Below are 20,569 nucleotides of genomic sequence, written 5' to 3'. Positions count from 1 at the left end.
AGAATGATGTTGTAAGCCACTTCAGAACTTCACCGTGGAGATATTCAGTGAGTACAATAAATGATGTGGAAAATTCCAGAAAGTATAAAGTGGACGCCATGTTGAGAATAGTCATTTCAGTACATAAGGGGGGGGGGGGGGGAAAGAAAAAAGAAAAAAACATCCCCAGTTCCCCCTGAAAGGCAAAAGCAGAGACAGGTAAGGAGAGGTGCCAGCAAGCAGGGACTTCCCCTGGCTGCAGCTGGACTTCAAAATAGGGAAACGATGGGACCGAACACCGCCCGGGCTGGCCTAGTCTGCAGTCTGCATGAGCTCAAGATGGGATGTCATGAAGTCAGGCCACTGTTTGGTTTGTCAAAAGGTCTTCGTAGGAAATTGATTGTTTCTTTACTAGAGTTCTGTAAACCTTTCTCAGTCTGTTCACATAGATAGCGGCCTTCATTTATTGTTGCAATAAAGAATGGCAGCTTATCTAGGATCGAATCTACTGTCCCTAAAAATCCCCCGAGAAATTCCCGTGGTGGGGAATGCGCGCCTACGCGCTGGACTTTCCTTGGAGGGCGGAGCGCGCGGAAGGAGGAAGCGGCGGGACCGTTCCCAAAGGCCAGAAGCTAAGGAAGCGCTGCCGAGAGGCGACGAGCCTGGGAAGCGGAGCGGCGCCGGGCATGTCCTGGAGCCTCTTGCCTGGCAGGGCGCGCGAGGACCCGGCGGCGCGAGGGGCGCCCGCTGCTCGGCCATGCTGAGCGCCGCCTGGCTCCTGCTGGTCGCGCCCTGGAGCTGGGGGGCCATCCTGGCCGCGGGAGGTAAGTCAGGAGCCACGCTCCCTCCAAGCGGTGGAGGCCTGTGAGCAAAAATCCTACTTTGTGAGCAACTGGCATGAAAGCTGTGAGCGAGCGATTGGGCTGCTGCATACATCAGTTTGCCCTGGAGCCCTCCTTCCTGAGCTGAGACAAAAACGTGTGAGCCAGAGGCTAAAGAACTGTGAGCTAGCTCACACTAACTCAGCTTAGAGGGAACACTGGTCAGGAGGGCTGCGCGGGGTCGCTGCTAGAGGCAGCCGGAGAGAGTCGTTGTCGAAGGCTGCAGTCCCAAGGACAGCTTTCCTGCTTTCCTGCATAACGTGGGCCTTACTTCTGAGTAGATCTGCTTGGATTGCTCCTTGAATTAGGCTCAGAAGCCCAAGGGAGGCCCTTGGGACTTACTCCTCTGTAAATGTGTTTAAGGCCCTCCTGATCGTGGGAGGATGCGCCTGTTGGCTTAGTTGGAAGGGAGGGAATCCCACTGGAGGTTAAGGCGAATCCTTCCTGAGTCGCAGCCTTCGGGGTAAGAGAGTTTCCAGGGCCTCGACCCGTTTGCCCTGTTGCTCATCTCAGAGGGGGCAGAACAGGCCTTTAGCCTGCGTGAATTTGGGGTGTGTGTGTTTAAATATCCACTTGAGCCCTGCCCCTGGCCCATGAAGGGCGGCCTCCAAAGCAGAGATCTAGCTGCTCAAGACTTTCTGGCATGTAGTCTGCAGGAGGGGGCATCAGGGTCAGGCAGGTCCTTTTAGTGATGGGAAAGTGTCATGAAGCCACAGCCAACTTATGGTGACTCCTGAGGGTTTTCAAGGCCAGCGATGAGCCGAGGTGGTTTGCTGTTGCCTCTGTGTAGCAGCCTTGGACTTCCTGGACCGTCTCCCAGCCAAGGAGTCGCCAGGGCCACTGGCCAGCCATTCTCTTTGGCGGAGATCTGAGGAGATCAGGCTAGCCTGGGCCATCATTTCCGTCAGCACGGAATGGCTGTCAGTCAGCTTGATCCCTTTGCCTTCAGGAGCAAGAAGAGTGGACTTTATTCCATGGCTGCCCACCCAGCATGCAGCAGCATTGTTGGAAACCCCCCCTCCCCATGCAAAAAGTCAGGATCTTCAAACAGCATTCTGGACAAGGCAACTTTATATAGGCATAATGTATATGAGATACCTATGAAACCTTAGGCGTGCATTCAGTGAGAGCTTTGTGCCTGAGGATCAGGAGATCAGCACCTCAACGTTCGTTTTTTTTAAAAAATGTATTAATTCGTTTAGATATTGATAGCCTACTTTAGTCTTCAATGGGGACCCAAAGGGGTTTACAACATTGTTCTTACTTCCTTCAATAACAACCCTGTGAGGAAGATTAGGCTGAGTGACTGGCCCAAGTGGGGAATTTGAACCTGGGTCTCCCAAATCCTGGTCAGACTCACTAACCACTACAGCAAGCTGGTTGGGGGGCAATTTTTGAAGGGCCTGGGGGGGGAGAAATCCAGGTTCTGGGCTTTTATCATCCGTGTGAACAGGAGAAAATATCGGTCCCCAGCTGGCTGTCAGCAGCCATTGCAGGCGGGGAGACTGGCTGCCGCAAATCCCCAAATGTCCCCCTTTCCCCTCTGGCATTCTGAAGGCTCCTGAGATTTGGAGATGAAGTAGGCCCCAGTTAAGAATCCCTAAACTAGGAAAGATGGCAACTGTGTGCTGTATGAAATCCTTCCTGTGTGTGCGTTTTGTAAAATTCCTTCTTTGGGAATTTAAAGGCCAGAGGTTTGGGAAGAAAAGCTAGACACTACAGGGGCAACTATGATTCCTTGTCCCCCAGCTGGCCCTGCTTGGGTATGGGGCCTGTTATGGGGCTTACTTTTGACTCCATGAGAGGATCTGAAAGGTGTCCACCTCTGTGCACTTTCCACAGACTTTCACTCACTCAGGTGCTTTCCTGCTAGTCCAGTTTACTTCTGATATCAGAGCCAGACTTGGAGAGCAGTGTGAGGGGTGGCAGAGTTCAGTTCAGTTCCCCTCAACCCTCCCCACAGTTTCCTGAAATATCACATCACAGCAGGTTTCAGAAAGACTGTAGCGAAAGGAAAGACCCAGGAGGTGGATGATGGCATGATGATGCCATGTGAACACACACACCCCACTCCAGTTTGGGAAGCAAGTCAAGTCAAAATGTCTGTGCAGCGGCATCTGCAGAAGTCTCCTCCTTGGAAGGAACATGGGTCTTTGGGGCTAGAAACTTGTATTAGCTACCTGCGCATGGAATAAAACGTAATTCCTGGAGCCACCATGAGGCAAAAGCTCTTCATTAATGTTCTGAGCTTGTATTTGACTTGGTACACGAGGCACATTTTTTGGGCTGTTGTGCAGCCAGAATGTTGGATGTGGTTCAGAGGGACCCAGTTTCAAATCCTGATTTGGTCATGAAGGTCTCTGGCAAGTCAGGGCTTAAGAGGCAGAAGCCCGAGAGGAAAAAATAGTTGCTTCCACACCTTTTTTTTTGTTCCTTCCAGAGGATTTTTCCCAATGGAAATTTGGGGAAAGCCAATTTATGAAAAACGTTCTCTTTGGAAATGGTGAGCAGAATGTTTTTTAAAGCACTGGTTCCAAAGTTCTCACTTTCAAAGTTAGAGTTGATAAGTGCCGCTATCCTGTTTGGATTATCAAACAAGCAACACTTCTGAGATGATGTCGGAAAAGCATGTCCAAAAGTCACTAGAATGCAGGGCATCCTCTTCAGGTATTTGCTCCAAGCTGGGTATCTTCCATGTTGCAGGCTTGGTGGCTGGACTGGTTTTCAGTCAGAGCTCTTAATCCATATGATGATGATACAGTATTGAAAAATTCAGGCTTGTTACAAAATTTAAGTGAAACGTATGGCTAGTCCAGAATTCTGTTATAGGAGCCAGTGTAATACAGAGATTAGAATGTTGGACCTAGTATCAGGGAGACCCAGATATGAATCCCGCTCTGCCCTGGAAATCTGCTGGCAGCCTGAGGCCCATTACACACTCTTGGCATAACCTACCTCCCAGGGTTGTTATGAGGATAAAATGGAGAAGAACAAGGTAAGCTGCTTTGGGTCCCCATTGGGGGGAAAAGATGGGATACAAGTGGAATAAAACAAGCTTTGACTATTGAAAGTGCATATAATAGGTGATAGAAATCAACAAGGATTAGGACATTGGTATGAAAAGAAAGTACCTCTGAGATAAATTGTCTTTGTTATCCTTTCTGTCCCTTCTAATTGTTTTTTAAAAATCGAGCCTGGAGAACTCAAAAGCTTGCACTTTTTTGGGGGGGAGTTTGGTGTTTTGGCTATGTGGTGGAACAGGCCTGCTCTGGCCTGCGGGCTCTGTTCCACCCTGCCCTCCAAGGTTTTCCCAACACCTGGAGAGGCTTTTCTTTCTCTCTGGGGTAACCACTGCCACCACCTGACCTTTGTAAGGAACTGCCAGCTGGGAGGGTCAGGACTCACAGCTTCCTTTCCAAGTTCTGAGGCCTTGCCTCTGTGTCTCCCGCTGCCCAGCGCCTGGTTACCACAGGGACAGTTTACTGCCTTGTGCACCCCTGTAGGAATAGCCACTTGCCAGCTGCCTGCCTTCCCCCAGCGCTTCTTTTAAAATAGCATGTCTGAGATGGTGGAGGTCTATGTGGTACAGAGAACCTCTACCAGCATCAAAAGTTAGAAAGTATTTATTAAAAGGAAAATGTTCATAAGCATACTTTAAGCACAACAACAGACTGAGCAAGGGATTTAAAAGAGATGGGTAAAATACAATTTCTTTGTCCCTCTCTCTCTACATGCCCTATCAAATGTTAAAATATAGGACAGACTTCTTAGCTTAGGAAGTTACAGATCTCTACAGAGTTACCATCACTTTGGAGCTTCCTTCAGCTATCCAGGCTAGCACATGGCCAATAGCCACCTCCTCCACACCTCAGTTAAGAGTTCTGTCTGCTCTGATGGACACAGCACAAAAGAGACCTTTTTGCTTCCTTCCAGGAGTTTTATCACCTCTCTTTTCCCTATCCACTGACCAGGTCAGGCTGGGTCAGAGAACCTTTTCCCGGAGAGCCTTCAGAAATTCCTTCCTGAAGTCTCTGGTATTTAACACCTCCAAATCTCTGTTCCCTGTTTGAAAGGGGGGGAGGGAATTGACCATCCCTTTGTCTCTCCTGCTAGAGCTATTAGCGTATGTATAAAGGAAAGCAGTTGGACTAACTTCCTCCTCCCTGCCTGTGCTCTGCCCAGAAAGGGGGGGGGGAAGCTTTTTAAAACACAAAGTGAAGGTTTTGCTCATTTCAGACCACCAAAGAAAAAAAGCATTTCTTCACAGGCTGGTCTAAATAAAAGCTATTTACATGGCTATTTACATGGAAGTCAATATGAACTACCAGGGCTTTCTTGGGGGGGGGGGGAATGTGCTGGAATGGAGTTACAGAACCTCTTTGACAAAATTATTTAAAAATGGTTAAAGTTCATGAGTTTTCAGTATACAAATTGAAAACTTCATTTCCCTCTTGAGAGTTCCGGCACCAAAGCCCTGTGAACTACAATTTCTTGGCACCAAGAGAAGCCGCCTTTCGTGTTTCCATTTTCTTTTTGCCTTTCCCAGTAGCATACCAGAATAAAAATAGTTTTAAGGACCAAACAAGCATACATTTAACACACAGACCCACAAAGTAGAATTTTTATTAGCTGAATCTTTTATTGACTCCGTAAATTCAATAGAACAGAGTAAAGTTTACAGCCCTAATAAAAAAGACCTCCCCAAGTAAACAGTGGCTCATTACTCTAAACTTTATATTTATTTTAGGGTATTTTTGTCCCACCCTTCTTCCAAGCAGTTCAAACATAGTTCTCCCCTTCTGCATTTTATCCTCACAACAGCCCTGTGAGGTAGGCTAGACTGTGAGACAGAATGAGTAAATTTCATGGCAGAGATCTGAACTCATGTCTCTGTGGTCTAGTCTAAAACTGTAATCACCCTACCATGCTGTGAGCCTTAAGGTCCCTACCCTACTGTTTGATCTATCATGGAAATAAATAATATTTAATTATTAATTCACAAGTGGGAATTAAGATTGCTGGAGAAAAGATCAACAACCTCAGATATGCAGATGATACCACTCTAATGGCTGAAAGTGAAGAGGATCTAAAGAGCCTCTTGTTCAGAGTAAAAGAGGAGAGCGCAAAAGTGGGCTTGAAGCTCAACATCAAAAAAACTAAGATCATGGCATCCGGCCCCATCACTCCTTGGCAAATAGAAGGGGAAGCCGTGGAAGTAGTGACAGACTTCACGTTCCTGGGATCCCAGATCACCGCAGACTGTGACTGCAGCCATGAAATTAAAAGACGCCTGCTCCTTGGGAGGAAAGCGATGGCGAACCTAAACAGCATGATAAAAAGTAGAGACATCACCCTGCCAACAAAAGTCCGCATGGTCAAAGCAATGGTATTCCCAGTAGTCATGTATGGCTGCGAAAGTTGGACTATAAGGAAGGCCGAGCGCAGAAGAATAGATTCTTTTGAACTATGGTGCTGGAGAAGACTCTTGAGAGTCCCTTGGACTGCAAGAAGAACAAATCAGTCAATCCTCAAAGAAATCAACCCTGACTGTTCCCTGGAAGGCCAGATAATGAAACTGAAGCTCAAATACTTTGGCCACCAAATGAGAAGGGAGTCCATGGGGTCGCGAAGAGTCGGACTCGACTGTGCGACTGAACAACAACAACATAGACACACATTCAAACATATGTATACAAGATCTTTAGTACACTTATTTAAAGACCAGATGTTGTATCCTGAAATTATAAAAATAAATAGGGGAGAAAAGAGGGGAAAGGAAACTCTAATTATTATTACAAATGTATACCAAATCCTTATTAATTAATAATTAATTCCCCCCTTTTTTTCCAGTTCTTGACCTGGATGGCCCAGGTTAGCCTGATCTCATCAGATCTTGGAAGCTAAGCAGGGCCAGCCCTGGCTAGTACTTGGATGGGAGACCACCAAGAAATACCAGGGTCATGATACGGAGGCAGGCAATGGCAAACCACCTCTGAAGGTCTCTTGGTTGCCTTAAATTAGCTGTGACTTAATAGCACCTTCCACCAGAGACCCTTGTCCTCTATCAGGTACAGTCTTGTCTACTCAGATGTGCAGTGGCTCTCCAGGATTTTAGGCAGAGGTCTTGCAGGTTATTGACTGCAAGAATTGAGCAAACTTCAGACGACGGCGGAAGACCGGAGGGCCTGGCGGGAGCTGGTCCATGGGGTCGCGAAGAGTCGGACTCGACTGTGCGACTGAACAACAACAACTTGCAGGTTACTGTAAACTGGAGGTGTGAGGGACTGAACCTGGGTCCTTCAGCATGCAAAACAAATGCTTGACCACTGAGTCCTGGCCCCTCCCCTAACAAACCTAAATGTATGCTGCCATGAGAGGCATGTGTCCAGTTGCTCCTTTTTCTCCCGTTTCCCTGACAGACATGTCAGTTTTCAGTGTGGTAAGAGAGACTTTCCAGGAACTCTCAACATACTGCATAATCTTTGCTATGTACATAGAGAATAATTGTTCCTGCTACTGGGACAACAGGATATTAAATCTCATTGGAAACAGCCAGGATCTGTCAGTGTTTGAGAGGGTTAAGCACAGGCAAGTGAATTTGTGCCTGTATTTCTTGACCAGCCTTTTTTCCTGCTTCTCCCCAATCCAATATGAAATAGAGAATCCCTGCCATGTGACTGCAGCCTGTGCCCACCATTCTACTAGGGGGATTCTTTCATCTACACTAGCCCCTGGATTTTCCTGCTATTCTGTGCAGCTTGCCAGAAATGCAGTTTCTGTGTCCTCCCCTGCCCCCACATCCATTAAGCATGTCAGCTCCGTAAGGCCACTCTTATCTTTTGCTTGTTTCTGAAGGTTAGCTATGTTGGCGTGCTACAGCAAAAAGAACAAATGGTCTTGGGGTAGAATAGATGGATAGCGAGATGGGGCAGAGCTCACTTCATCAGATGCACAATTGGCAGGTCTATATAGATAACCATACACTCACGCACAAGGGCAAGGAGAAATAAATTAGGGTCTCTGGTCTGAAAACCATGAGACACAAGAAGAGCCATCTGTTTTGTATGTACTAAGAAATACCAGAAGTTGTACCTCTTGCACTTCGTGGCCTTTTGCCCCACAGTTTCACTTTCGCCTCTGTGTCCCTGTAGCTGCCAGCTGTTTATACTTCATGCATCTGATGAATCAGGCTTGTGCCACAGTAAATCTGTAGGTTTTAAGGTGCTCCTAGGCTCTTTTTTTACTGTGTTAATCTGATGATGGTGCTTCATAAACCATTCAATAGTGATGAGCTGAGCATTGCCAGGACAATTTGTTTGCACAAAAAGACCTCGTTCAAAAGAGTCTTTTTTGTGCCAGTGCAGCTGTGTGTCCCTCTCTGAGCCAGATTCCACAAGTACGGATCAGGAGAATAGTCATGCTGTTGCACTATTTAGAAGTCCATCGCCTGTGTAGAAGACGAAGAAGAAGAAGAGATTGGATTTATACCCCGCCCTTCACTCGGAGTCTCAGAGCGGCTTACAAACTCCTTTCCCTTCCCCTCCCCACAACAGACACCCTGTGAGCAATGTTCCCTCTAAGCTGTGGAGTCTTGTGAGCAAAAATTCTCCTTTGTGAGCAACTGGCATGAAAGTTGTGAGCGAGGGATCTGGCTACTGCATCAGTTAGTTTGCTCTGGAGCCATCCTTCCTGAGCAAAGACAAAAGTGTGTGAGCCGGAGGCTTAAAAACTGTGAGCTAGCTCACACTAACTCAGCTTAGAGGGAACACTGCCTGTGAGGTGGGTGAGGCTGAGAGAACTCTGACACAAACTGCTCTTTCAGGAACAGCTGTGCCAGAGCTTGTGACTGACCCAAGGTCACATCAGCAGGTACAAATGGAGGAGTGGGGAATCAATCCCGGTTCTCCCGAGTCCGCACACTTAACCGCTACACCAAACTGGGAATTTATCCTGGGGCAGGGCACTGTTATAGACCCAATTTCATTGGGCTAGAGAAGGGTGGCTCACAGGTACACTCCTTGAACATGGGCTACATGGGTTTTCCAAGCCACAGGAGTTGCAAAAAACACCGGAAGTGAGAGAGGGTGGGTCCCAGATTAATGGATAACCCAGAGGTTGAGAAAGTACGCAACTCAGCTCCTACTGCCTGAGGCCTATATAAGCATACCTGCTGGGCAGACGGCCAACAGTCCCAGCCCTTCCTTTCAACTTCTATATTGCACGTACAAAAATCCCTGGATGCAGAAAGCTAGGGGGCAAAGGAGAAGGTGAAGATCCTTGCCCCTGATAATGGGTGTTCTGTGTACAGGAGATATTTTTGTACACAGGAGATATTTTCGTATGCAGGAACATTCTAGATGTGACAGCCTTGCTCCCATTAGAAATGGTATCACCTGAACAAAGGGGGATCACATCCATAAGAATCAGGCCAGAACTTAGACTGCCAACGTTTTAGTATTAAAGGAGTACATTCCAGGAGCAAAAAGGGGGATGTTTAAACTGAGTGCAATCAGGCTGTTTAAAACTGCCTTCTCTAAAAATATTTATTTTTATTTACTTCATTTATACCTCATTGTTCTCCCAAAGCAGCTTACATTGTTCCCCTCTCCTCCATTTTTACCCTTACAACAGCCCTGTGAGGTAGGTTAGGCTGAGGGTGTGTGACTGGCCCAAGGTCACCCAGCGAGCTTCCATGGCACAAGCAGGGATTCAGACCTGGGTCAGCCAGATCCTAGGCTAACACTAACCACTCCACTCCACTCGTGTAACTTTCTTGTCATCCATGCAGGCACATGCTTCTAAATACTGTGCCCCAGAAGCCATTGGCACCATTTACCTTTGTAGATATGAATGCATCTTTGGTTTCACAATGCCAAAGACCATAGGGAAACCTTAGCATACGAGTATAGCCACAAATAACATCCACCAAGGGAAGACCATCAACAATTCACAGTTATATATGATCAAAACTGTATATTACATTCATTTAAGTACAAAGATGGGTTAGTAGTCGGAATGTATAAGCACATATCCAACAGATTGCTCATAACAATTAAGCATGATTTACAAAAAGAATGTGTTCAAAACCAACAGTTGGCTCCTCTGTAATTCTGTACATAAATAGTGTCCATAAACCTCCAAGCAGAAAGAATAACAGCCGTATGTCTCTCCCAGGTATAAATTCCACTCACCCAGTTTTGGGCGCCTTCTGCCACAGTTACTTTCTATTTGGAGGTCTATGGACCCTATTTATGTATGGAATTACAGAGGAGTCTAACTGTTGATTTTGAGCACATTCCTTTTGTAAATAATACTTAAATTGTTGATGGTCTTCCCTTGGTGCGTGTAATTTGTGGCTATCTTTGGTTTCACGGGCAGAGCTGGGATGTCAGAGTCCTCTACTGTGTCGCTGAATGTGCATCCCAGTTGTGACTGCAGTTCGTCCCCTCTCTGCATGGCTCTGTGTTACCCGAAACAGCTGCTGGCTTTTAACATCAGGCTCATCGGATGTGCACATAGCAGGAGAAATGAGATGGGGTTGTGCAATCACAAACTGGCAAAGGCATCCTCCTTCTTTGCTTGATTTTCTTCATGTGATCCAGTTTTTCTGACTCACAGATATTTGGACGAGGAATTCTGCTCTGCTGGTGGTGGGATTGGGCAACTGGGGTCTGCTTGGATGGAAGGGAGACAAGTTTTATATAACTGTCCTCTAAAATTCTTGCTGATGGGAAACAGGCATAAAAATTTATTCCTGCAGAAGCTTTCGTGAGTCAGAGCACACTTCCTCGGGAGCACAGATGGCTGCATGGCAGCATCCCTAAGGGTCATTCTTTCACGCCAGTCGCTGCCCTTCTAGTGCCCACAGATCAACTAAGTGAGAGTTGTGAAACACTTTGCATAATGCAGGCTGTTATGGAGAAGGTTAATAAGAATGCCTAGGGCACTGATTTCCAAACTGAGAGCCAGTTTGGTATATTGGTTAGGAGCACAGACTCTAATCTGGGAGAACCGGGTTTGATTCCCCACGCCTTCACATGCAGCTGCTGGTGTGACCTTGGGTCAGTCACAATTCTCTCAGAGCTGTTCTCTCAAGAGCAGTCCTCAAAAGAGCTCTCTCAGCCCCACCGACCTCACAGGGTGTCCGTTGTGGGGAAGGGAAGGGAAAGGAATCATAAGCCGCTCTGAGACTCCTTTGGGTAGTATACATCCAGACTGATTTCCCACAAGCAGCTGCACCACCCTCACTCTTCCCTCCCCCCGATGGTATTCATCAGTTCCCCACTACTTGCTGCGTGGTCACATTTTGACTTGCAGCATTCCCCGATTTTCCCTGCATCTTCTCGATCTCAAAAAACCAGGATCTAGAAGACTCAGGGGAAATTGGGGATGCTGCGGGTCAAAATGTGGCCGCACAGCAAGTAGTGTGAAATTGACAAATACAGTCGGGGGAAAGGGAAGAGCAAGGGCGGCGCAGCTGCTTGTGGGGAATCAGTCCCAATCTCCTCTTCCTCCTTTTCTTCTTCTTCTACTTCTCCTCCTCCTCCTCCCAGTTAGAGAGTGTCACAAGAGAGGCAGAAGGGCAGTGGGCACAGTTAAACTGCCATGCTGATTGTAACCAGCACTAGAACAGGGTGTGGTGCTCATCGCCCCACCCTTTGCCACCAATATTTAGGCAGTGACATCATCACCAGTGCGGTGGGTCAGACCTGGGGTCTTCTAGGTCCAACACTTCTAGTCCAACACTGTCTGCACTGTTGAAATCAGCCTGTCATGAGGTTCCAAATTTTATTGTATGTATATGGGCTGATCACTCTGTGTATCAATCTTGACTGATCTATGATTGTAAGAAATAAAGACTAACTAATTGATAGTCCAACACTCTGACCCCTACCCCGCATCCAGACCCATCTTTGAACGGTACACCACACTTTGGAAGTGAAGGCCGTGCCATATTGTTCTTCTGATCCCCCGAGGGAAGGCTGGCCCTAAGTCACTTAGTTTACTTTCCTCCCATTGGCCAGATATTGTTTATTCCAGGAATGTTCGCCTAGCAGTCATATTTTTATCCTGCCCTTCCTCTAGGGACTCAGGGTCATGTACACAGCTTTCCCCTCCTACATTTTATCCTCACAACAACCCTGTGATGAGAGTTACTGTGAGACTGTGACTGGCCCAAGGTCACCCAGGAAGCTTCCTTGGCAGAGCAGAGATTTGAACCTGGTGTCTCCCAGACCCTAGTTTGAGTGAGTTCAACGTGTTAAATTTGGAGATGGCCTTGGAAGGGGAGGCTGCTGTTTAGGGTGGATTGGGCATTAAGGCTACTGGCAAAAGTCCGGGTGGGCTGGGGCTGCTAACATCAGCATGGGAAATTCATGGAGATTTGGGGTTGGAGCCTGTGTGTTCCCAGCCCCCAGGTCCCAGCGGGGGTTCCCCACTTTTAGGGGCCTGGATCCACTGCCAGCCAGCTGGCTAGGGGGGAAACCCCACTCCCAAACAGAGATGTCACCTCAAGACGCCCCCAGAACAGTGATGTCACCCGGAAGTGACATCACTTGAATCACCAATGTCGGGGGTGATGCTCTAGTTTTTGGGCAAACTCTATGGTTTTGAAGGCAAAAAACCCCACACCCCATAGAGTTTTGCCCGAAAACTAGAGCATCATCCCCCAACATCTGCAACTTGATGACGTTACTTCCGGATGACATCATTGCACTGCACGTGCAGAACATCCCAGAGAGGACCCGAGAGCCCTCTGCCAGTGGCCAGGTAGGACCTGGCAACCCTACCGTGGAGGTGGGGATTTGGGGAGGGGTTTCACCTTGAATTTGTGGTATACCGTAGAGTTTGCCTTCTGAAGCTGCCATTTCCACCAGGGAAACTGATCTCTGTAGTCTGGAGATCGGTTGCAGTTCTGAGACAACTCTGGGGCCCATCTGGAGTCTGGCAGCCGTACGGTAGGCCTAAGGCCAATAGCCAGGGAGCTACAGTGCTCCAAGTGAAGGAGGGGCATGAGCTGCCACCATTGTGGGAGCCACACAAGCCACAGCCTCCACAAACCAGTGTTCCCATCCCTGCTCTTCCCCACTTCCCTCCTCCTTCAGGGGGTCACAGTTGCCCCTCCCCCAGTCCACCCATGTTCCTCTTACTTTGGGAGATGGAAGCTGCCCTTGGGATTTCCCTCACTTTTGCCTGTTCCCCTGCTGTTCAACCTGTACATGTTTAACCAAAGCAGATATGACAAGGAAGCCTTCCATGGTAGGGACTGCCCATTTTGCCAACCGGCTGCAAGACTTTAACCAGTGAGCAGCCATTTGTTGTGTGAGTAATTACTAAAGAAAAAGGAATGCAAGTTCTAATGGAAATCCCCTGCTCCCCAAATGGAGCCGCTGGATGATCAGATTCAAAGAAACATATAACAAAGGACTGAGTATGCCTGAGAATAAAATCCCGTCTGCTTCCTTGTTTACAATGGAGGCCTTCATTAAAGGATTTGCTTTCCCATTCATTTTCCTAGAACTGCTTTTGTGTCTGAAAGGGGGGAAACAAAGATTCTAGAAGAATCTGTTCTATCCTGTTAATAATTCCTTTCCTTATTGTGGCTCGATAAAGATCTTTCATCATCCAGACTGCTGATTTATTAATTGGACAGCCTGTTGCTGATACTGGTGCTACTATTTAGTATCCTGTGCATGCCCAGCAGACCAGTGCAAAGAAAGCACAAGACCTCATGCTTTTTTTTTGCTTTTTAAAAACAATGTATTAAGTTTTTTAAAGATAAATGAAGCATACATAAAAATAACATGCATACATCACTAATACAGTGGAAAACAGTGATAATATCAAACATGTTGCTCATAACGTACAGCATATCAAATCCATAGAATTTCCAGCTAAACTGTAATTTGCACTAACTGTCTTATATCATTACTAATCTAGTATTTTAAATGGCCGTTTAGCATAGTGCTCCGACCCTACAAGAAGATCACAACTTATAAATGCACCCACTCCGAGTATCCAAGATTTGATGGCAGTATGTCCTTTTCTGTGAAATATGTTATCAAACCGAACCACTTTCTTACAAATCTAGTTTGTGACCCTGTGTGTCTTTGTGTATGTCATATGTGTCAGCTATTTTCTCCATCACAAAATGATCCCAACATTTGTTTCTCCATTGGTACATGGATGGAGGTACCGAAAACTTCCAAGAGGCAGCAATCGCGAGCCTTGCCGTGGCTATCAAAGTGGCAGACAGTTCAGACAAGAGAACACACACGGCCCAGCAAGGACCAACATAGTGCTCCGACTCTACAAGAAGCTCACAAGTTTTAAATGGAAACACTCAGAGTATCCAAGATTTGATTGCATTATATGCACAAGACCTCATGCTGAGACGCAGAGGGTGAGAAGGCAAAGCCCTTCTTTAACAGACTGTCCTGCAACAGCGGGAGTGGAAGAGCGCAGGGTTGCCAGCTCCAGTTTAGAAAATTCCCGGAGATCTGGGGATGGAGTCTGGTAAGGATGGGGTGTAATGCCACAGAGTCCACCCTCCAAAGCAGCCATTTTCTCCAGGGAAACTGATCTCTGTAGTCTGGAGATCTGGTGAAATTCTGGGAGATCTCCAGGCTCCACCTGGATATTGGCAACCTTAGGAAGAGGATAGACCACACACACACACCCCCGCACGCGCACAAAGCAGCCTCCCACACTCATATGCCATTGGGCACACAAGAACTAGACACAACATAGAGCCCTAGGTATCCCCTAATAGCTGTGGCATCAGCCATATATACTAGAGCACTAGAGCAGGGTAGTCTTTAAAAAAAGGCCTTGTACTACAGGAAGGTGCATCTTTAATATGCTCAGAGGCCAGAGAGATGCAGTGATACAGGTGTCCTCCCTGTGGTTTATGTGATCCTTGAAAGAGCAGCGGCCAGGGAACAGTAGTAGATCATTTGCTTTGGAATCAGAAGGCCCCAGGTTCAATCCCTGGTATCTCCAGTGAAATGGAACAGGTAATAGGTGATGTGAAAGACCTTGAACCTGGACCCTGGAGAGCTACTGCCAGTCTGAGTAGACAATACTGACCTAGAAAGACCAGTAGTCTTATAAGGAATTTATTTATTCGTCCCTTATTAGTTTGGTTACATGGAAACATAAGAGTGCTTTTAAAACTGAAATACAGGGCAATTAACTTTTGCTAAAAGGTCTGTGTCAAGACAGTCTCCTGCTAAGGAGGAATCTGCTTTAAAAGCAACAATACATTTTTCTGGGATCTGTACACTTAAAACTCGCAACAAAATGCACGCAAAAATGTTTTGAGTTCATTTCCTTTGTTAAAAGCCGTGAGCTCTTTTATTAAGCAAAATGCTAGTGTGAAAAGTTGTATGCACAGAATCAGAGCCTTTCAAAGGTAGGATTTAGGACTGTGCTGTGAATGATTTAATTGGATTTATGAAAGCCATATCACCTGGTTGCTAATTGTAATTGTTATATACTGTTGGAGCTTGAGTCTCAGTGAAGGCTCCAAAGGCCTTCAAGGCCATTGGTTGTGTTGCTGGTAACGGCCAATCATATTTGTTGCCTTATATCCAATAGCTATATGGTAAATAGTTACTTTATATATATAGTTCATGCAAATGAAAGATCCTAGCTGCCTACTTTGTATTGGTTGTTGTTAAAGGTAGGTATGGTTTTTACAAGTATAAATTGGATCCTGTTGAGCCTGTGTCTTTGGTTCAGAAGTTCAATAAAGAAACATGTTGTTACAAAAAGAGCTGCCTCATGTAATGTACTGTGTTTATACAGAGTTTCTTTTCTGTCCAGATAAAGGCGCATAAGTGTTTGTTTCAATAGAAGTGGATCTCTCAAGTTTCTGAATGCCTTTAGTCATTTGTGGTGTTTCCTTTTAAATCTCCAACACTGCACATAAGATTCCTGGGCCCTAGTCTCAGGGTGCTTTTCACACACAATAAATAACACACTTTCAATCTACTTTCAATGCACTTTGCAACTGGATTTTACTGTGTGTGAAATGGCAAAATCTACTTGCAAATGGTAGCTGAGATGGATAGAAACTGCATTATTTAGCATGTGTGAAAGCACCATTAGATCCTCACTCAGATCCTGGTTCCACCGCCAGACCCACAATGACACAAAAGCTTTTACCTCCAGGCCCGATCCAGATTTATATTTTGAGAGTCAGCAAATCTAACTCACCGTGAACAACGGTACCTCTTTCAAAGTGCCTTCCATTTCTGACTCCTCTTTCCAAAACCATTACTATTTCTCTCTTGCCTAAGAGGGGAAATTGGGGACAACGGTATTGATCCAACCAGCTTTCCTGCTAGTGACCATCCAAAATAGCTACGGTGAGGATCACACAACTTGCATGGATAAAAGCCATGTTGGACAGGGGCTGTAGAAAGGAGGAGAATTGGGCAAGACGGAATGAAAGAGCCCTCTAGATCCAACCCAACGTGTTTTACATTCGTATATGTTCAATGAATTTCTTGGTGAAAATCCCATTTTTTGGCTGCTTCTCTAATGCAGGAAATTGCACATAGATCTGTGATATGGGAACATTTGGCATCTGTGACAAAAAAGAGAATGATGAAAGATTAATGTCCCTTCTTGTGTTTTCTTGCCTTAGGACAACCAACTGGATCACAGGTGTGTGAAGCTGAGTGCACCAAATTCTCCACCAAAAAAATCCCCTTGAAATTGTTGCAAAGCTACAAGAGGACGAAATGTGGGAAGCCTGGTGTGCTGTAAGTACCCATCTGCCTTTCATTCAATACCAGTGATTCCAAGAGCTGCTGGATTCCAGTCTGAGTGAATGAGAGCAAGTGAGGTTGTGATGGGGTGTGCTATTCATTCATTCAATCAGTCAATCAATCAATCAATCATGTTTCGACTGCTGCCTATCAGAAGGGCTCAGCAAGAGAAACCTTAGTTTTTCAGTAGATGAGTTACACCCTTGAAAAGCTAAGAACTTGTGGTATGGACCCAGGGAACGAAAAGGGAAAACCAGGAACACAAATAGTGCTAATCTTAAAAGAACAGTTGAGCCCCTTTTAAGAATACATGAATTTGCCTTACACTGAGTCAGCCAGTTAGGCTACTGAGGTCAGCACTGTTAACTGTGACTGGCAGCAGCTATCAAGAGGTTTCAGGAAGAGGTCTTTCATGCCACCTAGCACCTGATCCCTTTTGGTTGGGGATGCCAGGGACTGGACCTGGGACCTTCTGCATGCCAAACAGATGCTCTACCACTGAGCCATGGTTCCTCCCCAAGAACAGGATCTACTGCAGGGACTCTAAGGGATCAGACTGGCCACTTATCAGGGTGACTCTCCTGACCTCTCACAGGGAGGGAGAGCAGATTCAGTAGAGAATGGGTGTTGTGAGCCTGGGCCTGCATAGCATAGTGAGGCCTAGTGGCTCTGGGAAAGCATGTATTAGAGTGACTACTGGGCCTACATTTCCCAGGCCACCTTTTGGACCCTGTGATTGGTTAACAGGGGGTTTGGAGGGAAAATTTACACAAGTAGAGGAATAGAAGGTGGTGTTATTTGTTACTCTGCCTGGATCCTCACACCTCATTTGGTCATATATAAAGTACCCCCTATTGGGAAAGATTGGCCATTCGGGGTCGGGTGGGTGCTCTGGGCCTTCCCAAGGAGACCCCTACCAGAGTGGTGGCAGCCTATGGAGAGCCTTCCTAGTCCCTGCCTGCGACAAGGGAGAATATACATCTGCCTTTAATGGCTGCCTTGAAGAGGGAATAGTAGCAGCAAATATTAGCATTTTCGTACCCCTATTACACTACCCCTTATGGTATTGTTGCCCCTCTTCCAGACTGTCTGTGCAGTCCCGAGAAGACTTACATCCTTCTGAGCCGATTGACTTTAGCAGACTTAGAAAAATGTAAGTCTGCTTCAGATTGCACTGTTAACGTCTCAGAGCAAGGGTATGATTGCTCGCTGAACACTACTCAGCTGAAATAGATCAAACGGTGCTTAATTGAAGCAGAATCATGCCCCACTGGGTTCTTTATTGTTGCAAATCTTTTATTTGTCTCTCCAGACTGACCACCAAGAAGAATCTAATCTTGTGTGCCAATCCAGAGGACCAGTGGGTACTGGATGCGATGCGTGAACTCGATGCAAAGAATGCCCCTCTGACAGTTGAGCCCGGTCGCTTTGACAAACTCTTGGGAAGTGAGGTCCCCACGTCAGCTCAAGCTGGGCATTCAGCTTACCCCACAGGAACATTCAGCACAGCTGCCTATGAAAAGTCAAAACTTTCTGTTGTGAGAGCAGAAAATCCTGAGTCCTCTGAGGTCAGTTCCACATTGGTGGGGCCACAGGTTTCAAAACCTTCTATGGGCTCCACTTCCACACCAGAAGTTGTTGTCTCCACAACTACCATGCAGCCTGAACCTCCTGCAAATAGAAGCACACCTTCTTATTTTACTGATGGACCAAAGAGCTTTGGGGAAGGACTTGCTCCAGTTGGGAAAGGCCTGGAGGATATCAGTGGATCTAAGAATGACTTGGTGGCACCACCTACACCTCTAGATACCAATGCAACAGAGGCTCTTGATGATGAGGATCGCAAGGTGTCTCCTACACAATCAACGCTCCATTCCTCCAGCACTATAATAAATCTACTTAAGAAAAATTCCACATCAAATGCCAGGCTGCTGCCTTCCTCTGATCAACAGGGTTTGGGATTAAAACAAGTGATGGAGAATTCAACTGTTGGTTTCTCCACTGTGCCCCAAAGAGGGGGCTTCACTAGGCCCCCTGGCACACATGCCAGCATGAATGGAAGCAAAACAAACTCTGTTAAAAACAAGAGTGACATTGTGACGACGCCTGGGGAGGCTACAGAAGCCCCTGCATCTACACAAGCAAACAGAGATGCTTTTTCCAAATCTTCAGGTATTCTGTCACGTTCAGGTCTCCCTGAGGAACACTTTATAGAGAAGAGCAGAGGAGAAGCCACGACGCCACCTACAGAAGTCTCCTTGCCTTTTTTGCCTAATTCCCTGGCGAGGTACCGAAGTCACATAATCTCTGTGGGTTTTTTGGTGGTTACGTGCTGTATCTACTTGGCTCTCACAGCAGTGTGTGTAAAGAGCCGTATTCGTACTCGAGCATCACCTATGGAAACGGTACGAGGGCTGACATCCTCTAAAATTGACTCTCAGTCCAGTGCCTACGCCATGCAGGATCTTTGACTGGCTTGAGTCTTCAGCCAAGGGACATGCTGCTTTTATGTGCTGCAGTTATCTAGGCTGTGGTTATGAAGAAACCTGAGCAGATATTTATTTTTTTATCAGAATGGGACTTGTGACTGTTTGTAGCTGCTGGACAGCGAGAAACAACAAAGTGGAGGATTATCGTTTATTTGGATGTCTTTTAGCTGGCTGGTTTATAAACCAGGATCTTCAAATTCGGGAGGGACCGGCAGAATTGAGAGCTCTTGCCTAAACCTTTATCTGCCAAGTGTTTTTGTGTAATGGCGGAAGCTAGACTTCTACCCCCTCCCCTCCCAGTCAATGCAAATGTAATTTGCAATAGGCAGTGTTCTGGCCAACCAGACAGGACCGGCTGAACACATGAAGCTGCCTTATAGCAAGTCAGGTAATTGATCTATCGAGGGCAGTCTTGTCTATTCTAACTGGCACCAGCTCTCCAGGGTCTCCGGTAGAGGTCTTTCACATCACCTGGTCTTTTCAAGTGGAGATGCTAGGGATTGAACCTGGGACCTTCTGCATGCCAAGCAGATTCTCTGCCACTGAGCCAGGGCTGAAACAGTTTGGGTGCAGCCCATGGAAATTTGATCGTTGCCCCCATTGGATGTAGAAGCTGTCGGTGCCTGGGGAGCCCAGCAAGGTTCAAAACATGGGGGGGGGGGGAATTGGGACACAGTAGAGATCTGCAGATGTATGCTTAGCATTTGCAAGCACTTGGAACGGAGCACTTGCACCTTGAAATGTTTGTGCCCGGGTGGGGGGATGGGGAGAGAAAATGCACTATAGTAAGTGGAAACTGGCATTAGAAAGTACAAGCCCCAAAACAATGTTAACTGGCTAAAGATGCACTTTTGCAGTCTGATCTATGGTGGTGTTTTCTATTGTCTTAATAAAAATAAAACCGTAGCCAGCTGGCGTGATATTTTTAAGAAAGTGTAAGTCAGGGTCACAAAGAGGTGTTGGTGTATAAGTTTCAGCACCCGCTTTTGCAGTCTAAACTATGGTGGTGTTTCCTACTGTCTTAATAAAAATAAAACCGTAACCAGCTGGCGTGATCTTTTTAAGAACGTGCAAGTCAGGGTCACAAAGAGGATGGCTGAACCAGAAAAGCATGGCATGGGAAATAGAAGGATCAATAAAATTACCAAACGCCCACATACAGGATAAAGAAATGATGTAAACCAGGGGTGTCAAACATGCAGCCCGGGGGCCTGATCAGGCCCCCACAGGGCTTCTATCAGGCCCGCAGTGGAACTGGCTTCTGCTGCTTCTTCCAGTTCTACCTGCTGCTGCGTCATCATAGGTTTGCAGCTTACAGATACATATCTGAACAACATACTCAAGATTGCAACAGCACAAACCTTTTGATGCAATAATTCAGATCAAGAGGTGTCAGTTATCAGATGCTGTTAAATAAACAAAATATTGCAAGAGTGCTGTTTTT

General features: G+C 46.5%; 1 protein-coding gene across 1 annotated transcript; it reads left to right on the top strand.

The window, feature by feature from the left end:
* The first annotated feature begins 460 nt into the window (after nucleotides 1–460).
* Nucleotides 461–19,618, top strand: CX3CL1 (chemokine (C-X3-C motif) ligand 1). The gene is made up of 3 exons (XM_015412813.1): nucleotides 461–803; nucleotides 16,513–16,630; nucleotides 17,949–19,618. The coding sequence occupies exons 1-3, from the start codon at nucleotides 461–463 to the stop codon at nucleotides 19,105–19,107; spliced, it is 1,620 nt and encodes a 539-aa protein (XP_015268299.1). The 3' UTR covers nucleotides 19,108–19,618.
* The last annotated feature ends 951 nt before the right edge of the window (nucleotides 19,619–20,569 follow it).

This window comes from Gekko japonicus, unplaced genomic scaffold (assembly GCF_001447785.1).
Source record: "Gekko japonicus isolate JY-2015 unplaced genomic scaffold, Gekko_japonicus_V1.1 scaffold1029, whole genome shotgun sequence".
Classification (NCBI taxonomy): domain Eukaryota; kingdom Metazoa; phylum Chordata; class Lepidosauria; order Squamata; family Gekkonidae; genus Gekko; species Gekko japonicus.
Note: the sequence above shows the minus strand (reverse complement) of the source record. Positions and strands in the feature narration are given on the sequence as shown.